Source organism: Balaenoptera acutorostrata, chromosome 7 (assembly GCF_949987535.1).
Source record: "Balaenoptera acutorostrata chromosome 7, mBalAcu1.1, whole genome shotgun sequence".
NCBI lineage: Eukaryota > Metazoa > Chordata > Mammalia > Artiodactyla > Balaenopteridae > Balaenoptera > Balaenoptera acutorostrata.
In genome coordinates, this window is record NC_080070.1 from 6,878,217 (window position 1) to 6,886,482 (window position 8,266).

At 58.6% G+C, this 8,266-nt stretch overlaps 1 protein-coding gene across 5 annotated transcripts; it reads right to left on the reverse strand.

Annotated features, from left to right (window-relative positions):
* Nucleotides 1–2,767: 2,767 nt before the first annotated feature.
* REPIN1 (replication initiator 1) lies at nt 2,768–8,051 on the reverse strand. 5 transcript variants are annotated; one of them, XM_057550489.1, is made up of 3 exons: nt 7,826–8,051; nt 6,958–7,072; nt 2,768–5,547 (listed from the first exon to the last, which is right to left on the reverse strand). In XM_057550489.1, the coding sequence occupies exons 1-3, from the start codon at nt 7,862–7,864 to the stop codon at nt 3,836–3,838; spliced, it is 1,866 nt and encodes a 621-aa protein (XP_057406472.1). In that variant the 5' UTR covers nt 7,865–8,051; the 3' UTR covers nt 2,768–3,835. The 5 variants fall into 5 exon arrangements, with proteins under 5 accessions (XP_057406472.1, XP_057406471.1, XP_057406474.1 ...); XM_057550488.1 differs by having other exon boundaries at nt 2,768–5,550; nt 7,826–8,049; XM_057550491.1 differs by having other exon boundaries at nt 6,958–7,143; nt 7,826–8,048.
* Nucleotides 8,052–8,266: the final 215 nt, after the last annotated feature.

Sequence of the window (8,266 nt, forward strand, 5' to 3'; positions counted from 1 at the left end):
CTCAAAGGGGGCCGGCCAGCCAGGGCAACTCCCACTGGCAGATTGTCTCCGGAGCTGCCTAGAAACCGCCTTTGGGACAGGAGGTTGATATCGAGAGAAGCTGGCCTCACTCTGAGACTTGCTACAAACCTTACTGTTAAGCCGATTGATCTTATTCTAATCAGTCAGCAGCTGCCTACTAAGCGTTTGCCATGGGCCCAGCTGCTGTTCATTCAGCCTCATAACAGAAACGGGGGACCCAATTCTATCAGTTTTGCCACAATCTTCTTGTGCAGTTTTTACAAAAGGTACTTTCTGTCCCTGGACTTTTGACTTACTCATCTGTAAGAGTTAATAATTTTCTAGTTACAGTCGGCCTTCCGTATCCGCAGGTTCCACATCTGTGATTTCAATCAACAGCAGACTGAAAATATTCAGGGGGAAAAAAAACTCCAGAAAGTTCCAAAAAGCAAAATTTGAATTTTCCCAGGCACAGGGAACTATGTACATAGCATTTACACTGTATTAAGTATTATAAGTAATCTAGAGGTGATTTAAAGTATACAAGAGGACCTGAGTGTGTAGGTTATATGCAAATACAATGCCATTTTATATATAAGGGACTCCAGAATCCAAAGATTTTGTTATCCACGGGGGGGCGGGGGGGGGGGAGTGTGGGGGTGTTACTGGAAACAATCCCCAGAGGATACTGAGGGACAACTGGGTTTTTGCAGGACCCTAATTGGTTCTATCCTCTACAGAAGCATTTGTAAAGTGTAAAACCCTGCCCAGAGGCCAGAAATCACTAGGCCATCAACTCTTTAAATAAAGAGTCTCATTCATCTTATTTTCTGAGTACCTAGTGGGAGTTCAACCAAGACTTGTGGAATTCCAGCATTGTAGTTCCACATCTGCCACTGGCTATGAGTGGGAAAGTCATTTCCACTCTCTGGGCCTGTTTCTTCCTTCCACAGAGTGAAAGACTTCCTCCAGATTGACCTTTCATGACCAAGGGTACTTCAAGCGTGGAAACAATGAAGCACACCTGGGATCCTATTTCCATCAAGCGAAAAAAGGGGAGGCCGCACGTGTCCGTTTGCAAATGAACAGGAAAAATGTCTGGGAGTCCACCCTCAAACTCTTTACAGGATGCAAAGAGAAAAGCCATGGGGTCGGGGGAGTGGGGGAAATAAAGAACTTTTACATTAAAAAATAAATCTAAATTATGTCTGCATTGTTTAATTTTGACAAGATAATTTAATACTTTTGTGATTATAAAAGGAGGAGAAACAAAAACAAAAACAAAAACAAAACCTGGACTCTTCTAAAGAGTCCAGCTCCCGTCAGCAAAGGGCTGACCCCTCCAATGGGGCAGTCCCTCCTTCAAGACTGCTGTCAGCATGTGCCCTGCTGAGCAAGGACTTGGGACCCACTTGGCCCCCTGAGAGACTTGGGGAGGAACCATGGGCAAGTTCACTCTGTTCTTGCTTTACCAGCCCCTTCAAGGCCACTTCCATGGCTTTCCCTGAACTTTGGTCCTCTCCTCACCATCTCTGCCCAAAAGCAGCAGGCAGCATAGCATTAGAGGACCCAATGCCGGGCATTTCCTTTACAAGCAATGATTTTTCGAAAAGTCAGGAACCCTGATCAGATTCCCTCTCCTTCACCCTTCCCCTCCCCCATCCTAACCCTAGCTACCTGAGGACCTGTCCTCTGTTCCCCGCCCATCATCCCCAGGTATCTAGCTACTTTCCTGGTCACCTAGCAAAAAGCACTGCTCCCGTCCCTTGAAGCCCTGAGCTCCCTTAGAGAGACATATTTAAGTGAGGCTTTCTGGATACAATGCTCCCAGGCCCTGAGAGAGAATTTGCCATCAGCTACACAGGTTTTGAAGTGGCTTCAACCCCATAAAGCAACATAAAGCTTTGAAGCTGACTGCTTCCATCCTACACACTTGGAACCCCACCAACCCCTCATCCATCTCTCTCCACTCACGATTTGTGTACAGGTATAAGTCCTCCCAGACTTAGGCCTCTTAGGGGTAAGACTGAGTCTTATTTTTGTAAACCCCCAGTTTCCATCACATCAAGCACACAGTAGGCATTTAATACTTGTCTTCACCAAAAGCAGCAGCACTGCAATCGCCCAATAAACATGCAGCAGTGGTCAAGAGCATCGGTTTTGGGTTGAACACACCCGGGTTTGTATTGCCTCTGGTGATTACCAGTTATATGACCTTGAGCAAATGTTTTCATCTGTAAAAAAAAAAGAGTACCTGCCGAACTCTAAATTGTTAGATAATTTAGGTAAACTTCTTTGCAAGGTGCCATCGTATTAACAAATTGTGGTCGCACCAGGCTCTACGCTAGGTGCTGGAAATCTATGCAGAACTACTAAGACAGACAGGAAAAGGGCCTATCGATACCTGTCAAAAATAGGCACTCAAATGCATATGAAGCAACCAGTGCAGGAAAGCGTACGTCTGCTACAGATACGAGAACCGTAGCAGGCCAGCCAGGGAGGCACGGTAGGACAGAATCAAGTCAGACGTTTTCTCCCTGACAACTGACCCCCAGCAAGGCTGACTTGACCCCTAGAGAGGAAACCCCACTTGCTGAGTGTGCCTGACCCCACCCCGGGGAAGTACAGGCAGGGTGCAGAGAAGCTTGACAAGCCGGCCGCTCGGCCTGTCACCCACCCCAACGCCCAACCCCGTCGGAGCAGAGCCGATGCCCCTCCCTCCAACTCCACAGCTCCCCAGGACAAAGGAACACTCCTGAGCCACCGGTTCTAAAACCAGATCTTTATTCTCTAGTTTGAAAAGGAGGGTAAGTGGTTGTGTTTAGTTCCAGAGAACAAGGCCCAACAGTAGAAATTACAGGGAAGCAGACTTCATTCATTATAAGGAAGAATCTCTAACAATCAGAATTATTCTACAATAGAACCAGGGCCTGGAGGGTGGGGGGAAACTCCCTGTCACCTAAGTATTCAAGCAGAGGCTGGGCATCCAGACGCTAGAAATGCTGAAGAGGAAACTCACCCCCATTTCCCATCAGCTGGCCCTCCGTCATCAATGGGGCAGTCCTCCCCACTACATGCTGAGTTCTGAAGGGAGTGAAGGCAGGCTGCGGTGTTCAGACAAAAGCCCTGACACAGGGCGGCTGACAGCCAGGGGATGCCCTAAGCACTGGGAGGCCGGTGGGTAAAGCAAGTCAGGCAGATGGGGAAATGCCCAGGGCGGGGGACTGGATCTTCTGGGGGGAAGGGGAGCCAAGAACTAACAGTAGATGGGTCTCTCCAAATCTGGGTGCCTGTGCAGGGGCAGGACGGAGGGGATGCGGTGAGGCAGGCGAGAGCAGCTCGGCTTCGCCTCCCAGTACTGGAAAAGGCCCAGGTGCCGCCCGAGGCCGGCAGGTTCTCCCAGGTGTATCCATCTGGTCCACTTTTCCTCCCGGGCGCTCATTCACTAAGGACTGAACCACACGTACTTCCAGAAAACGAGCTGAAGGAACTCACAGCAAGAGACAGAGACATTAAGGCGTTACCACCAGAGGAGAGGGGTCTTCCTGTCCACTGGCGGCCCCTCCGGCCGGAGGGCTCTAAGGGGTGGGTGGAGCCGCTATTGCTACTTTTCCAGGGCGCAGGGCAGTCAGGGCCGAACCTTAGCGAACACCAGCTGGAGGCCGGGGTCCCTGCTCTGCAAGTGGACTCCCTGACTGCAGGGGTAGGGGACCCCCCTCTCTAACGGGGCAAGCTCACCCCTCCTCTCCCCTCCCTGCCTACAAGCAGTAGCACAGGGCACAGTGTGAACGACGTCCAGGCCCGACCTCCCTCGGCCCCCGCCGCCCCTGCCCCCTCAGACATCATGCTTCTTCTGATGGGCCAGGAGCTTCTCCTCGTCGTCAAAGGTCTGGCCACAGATGGCGCAGCAGAAGGCGCCGTCCCGGATGTGGCTCTTGCGGTGGGTGATGAGGTTGGACTTCTGACTGAAGCTGCGGTCGCAGTCGGGGCAGGCGTAGGGGCGCTCGCCCGTGTGGATGCGCCGATGCGACACCAGGTTGGACTTCTGGCTGAAGGCTTTGCCGCAGTCAGGGCAGACGTAGGGCTTCTCGCCGGTGTGGATGCGCCGGTGGGCGGCCAGGTAGGGCTTGTGGCGGAAAGCTTTCCCGCAGTCCGGGCAGACGAAGGGCCGCTCCGGCGCGTGGTCGCGCCGGTGGGCGGCCAGGTGGCTCCCCTGGGAGAAGCGGCGCCCGCACTCCTCGCAGGCAAAGGGCCGCTCGCCTGAGTGGACCCGGGAGTGGGCCACCAGGTGGGTCTTCTTGCCGAAGTTCTTCCCGCACTCGGCGCAGGTGAAGGGCCGCTCGCCCGTGTGCTGCCGCTGATGGGCCCGCAGGAAGCGCTCCAGCCGGAAGCTCCGCCCACAGTCCTCGCAGCTGTAGAGAGAGGGCGGGGCCTCCGCCTGGTGGCCGGGGGGCTCCCCTGGGGCCTCCAAAGGCTCCGGCGCCGGCTTCAGCGGGGGCTCCGGGGCGGGCTCTGACGAGGGCTCCGGGGGGCCGGCGGGAAGCTGGGGGCTCCCCGAGCGGGGGGCACCCTGGGCAGACCCTTCGGAGCGCTTGTGGATCTTGCTGTGCGACAGCAGGTTGGGTTTGTGGCGGAAGCGGCGGCCGCACTCGGTGCACGGGTAGGGCTTCTCGCCCGTGTGGATGCGCCGGTGCGAGGTCAGGTAGGGCTTATTGGTGAAGCGCTTCCCGCACTCGGGGCACTGATGGGGCCTCTCGCCTGTGTGCACGCGGCGGTGGGCGATCAGGTTGGGCTTGTGGCGGAAGCGCTTCCCGCAGCAGGTACACTGGAAGGGGCGGTCGACAGCGTCTCCACCGGGCCGGGGCGCGGTCACCGCCGGACGGCCCCGAGGCCGAGGCCCGAGGGCCTTGGCCGCCGCTTCCTCCAGGGCTTCGGCCACGTGAACCCGCTTGTGAGCAACCAGCTGGTCCCACTGGGCGAAGCTGCGGCCACAGTTGCCGCATATGAAGGGCCGGGCCTCGGGCGCCGGGGGGTGGCAGCGCCGCAAATGGGCCCGCAGCTGCTTTCTCCGCCAGAAGCGTCTCTCGCAGTCGGGACAGGCGATGGGCCGCTTTGCCGCCGAGTGGGCCAGCAGGTGCAGAGCCAGGGCCACCCAGCCTCGGAAGCTCTGCCCGCAGAGGTGGCAGGCAAAGCCCAGGTCTGGGGTGGCGGCGGCATGGACCTGGCAGTGCAGTGCCAAGAAAGGGGCGTGGCGGAAGCGACGGCCACACTCGGGACAGGGCAGGGGCAGCCGGGCCTGGCAGTGCCGGGCATGAAGCCAGAGGGCCACCCAGCCCGGGAAGTGCCTTCGACAGTGGGCACAACGATGGGCCCGACCTAGGGCCTGGCTGCCCGACTGGGCCACAGCAGTGCCTTGTGACCTCAGCCCTTGGGGCTCCTTCTCCAGGGTCTGGGGCGACTCCTGGGAGGGCCCAGAAAGGAGTCGGGGCTGGGCGGGGCCCATGGCCATGGGGCCCCTGCAGCGACGTTCCAGCATCGGTTCTTCCTCTGCTGGGGGTGGAAAGGCACAGTCACTCTACAGAGCCACACAGCCTGCCCCCAGCTCCTCCCCTGCAGACCCCAGGCCCAAGAGGAGCTCGCCCCTCTCCACTCCTGGAGCCCTGGAATCTAGACTACTAGACTACTCTTCTATTTCCTTGTATTATATGATTTAAATCTTGGACTTACAGATACCATTTCAAGTATATCTGTCGTTAATTAAGTCTTTACTGACCCTGGAAACTACCAGAAGGAAGAACCCTGACACTCCTTGGAATCCCCCTCAGCCTGTGTCTGGCATGGAGTAGACACTCCAGTGCTGGCTGTATGAACATTCCTGCCTTAGGACGGACCAGAAAACGCAGTCATCTCTCCCTACAGCGCTTTACGCTTTTCCAAGTATTTCCCTTCTGCCCTCTCCTTGTCTCTACTATTTCCTGTTGCCGTATCTGAGCTTCACAGCAACTCAGTGAGGCTGGACCAGAGATATTAAGCTCCCTGTTTCATAGATGGAGCAACGGTGAGGCGTAACAGGGTGATGGGACTTGCCCGAGGGCACAGAGTAAACCAACAGCAGAAGCAAGACTAGGGGACAAGTCTTCTAAACTCCCAGGCCAGTGTTCTTTCCTCTAAAATACCTGGGTTTGTAAAGATCTCACAGAAAGAAATTCCTGTGGCCTCTAATTCCTACGATACTCTCCTGGGCTCTAATCTAATCCAATCTTGGGGAAGGCACTTTGGCCTCCCTAACCTCGGTCTCTCACGGGAGCAGCCTGGAGCGCCAGTGAAAACGGCCCTTCTCAGGACCAGGAGGGGAGCACCGGATGCTACTGCCGGCCCAGCATGATGCCAGGCCACTGCTTGCCCAGACTGTGCCCACATTCTCCCCGCCTGCCCTCCTCCAACCCCCCCCCCACACAATTAGGCCGCTGCAGGAAGGAGAGCGCTCTTGAATCCCAGGAACACCCACAGCCTGCTGCCCTCGGGGGCGCTCCTGTCTCTGCCTCCCTCGGGTGATAGGGATTATTGGGGCAAGAAAAGGGGAGGAAGGAAGAGACTGTAATCTCTGGCCCCTCCGGTCCTGCCCCAACCCCGTCAGGGGCTGCCCCACATTCAGCTCTTCCAGAGCCTGGGAGCGCAGATTCGTGCAGGGTGGAGCGACGGTTAGACTCCTCGGGACCTTCACTGCCTGCTCACAAGTTCCAGACACATCCTCCTGGTTTCCGCAGAGCCTGTGCTCCTCTCCAGCAGCACAGACATGACTCATTCCCAGCGGTCAGAACGAGCACAGGGAAGACTCCCAGGATGTGAGAACGCGACCCCTTCCCCACGGGCGCCCTCCTTCCACCAGGATGGGGAGGCCGGAGCACGGGGGCCATGGAATGGTTCGAGAACCCAACAAGGAAGGCCACACTCTACCCTGGAGGCTGTGGAGCTGGAGATGAGGCTCTTTGCAGCTCCTCCCGGGGATGTGCCTGCGGCTGGAGCGCCTGCTTCCGCCCACACTCTGGTGGTCCCCAGACGTCAGAGAAAACTGCAGCAGTAAAGACACCCCTACCCCCATGGCAGAGCTCAGACCTCTGAGGGCAGAGAGGCCAGCCTTACCTGTGGGGAGGGGAGAGAAAACGTGCGTGAGGCTGGGAGCTCCCCTAGGGCAGTCATCTTTGTGTCCTCGCCAGCCACCCCTCCCCCACCCCTGCCCCACACCCCGCCTGGCAGAGGGACCTTAATGGATACTGGATTAATAAATGAACGTGCCCCCTTCACCAAGGAAGCACAGGGCCGCGTTTGGGGGTCACTTCCTCCACTGCTAAGGTCACAGCATGAATTGTCCAGGCCGATGGAGAAAAGGCCGGCCTATGGCAGGAACTCTGGAATCCCTGCTGGCTCCCCTCCCCCCACCCTCCTCCCAGCAGGAATTCCAGGTCTGTTTCCCAGGGGGCTGCGCAGGCGAGCTCGTGTGACCAGGACTCGGTCAGAATCCGCTGGCGCGTGCTGGGTGGCAAAGGGCCGTGGAGACCCCACACCCCCCTTCTGTATTCGCGCGTGTTCCCCCCGTCCACGTTCGCGGACACACGGCTCCGCGCTCCCCGAGGGAGCCCTTTCCGGTCCCCACGCAGAACGCAGCTCGCGGAGCCTGTGCGCAGGTGCGCGGACTCGCCCCCCCATTTCGGTCCAGCAGTGTGCACCCCCCCCACCAAACAGCGCGCACTCGGTCACGCGCCCGGCAGGTAGGGCCGCCCCGCCACGGGCCCGCGTGGAACCCCGCGTCCTGCCCGGGTCGAACCTCTCTGGCGGGGAGCGCGGAGGCGCGTCGCGCGTCCATGAGGCCGGAAAGCCGGCGCCGGCGGCCGCGCTCCCCACCCCGCCGCGGCGACAGCAGCAGGTTCGAGTTCACCACTGCCAGGCCCGTGCCCAGCCCCCCCGCCGGTTCCCAGCGCCACGTGACTACAGGAGCTGCCGAGGGTCAGTCGCGGGCTCGGGCCGGCGGTCGCGGCCGGAGGGCGGGGCGGGCAGCGGGACCGGCCGCGCGGGATCCCTCCCCCGCCCCCAGCGCCCCCTCGCGGCCCGGGCCGGGGCCGGGGGCGGGCGCCGCCGGCCCGACTCCGTTGCCTTGGCGACCACAGCCCGGATTTTCCGGGATGGGCCCGGCTCCAGTTTCCCGACCCTTTGTCCCTACGGAGGACGCACGTCCCTGGGCGACCGCGTGGTCAGCCTGCGGTCACTC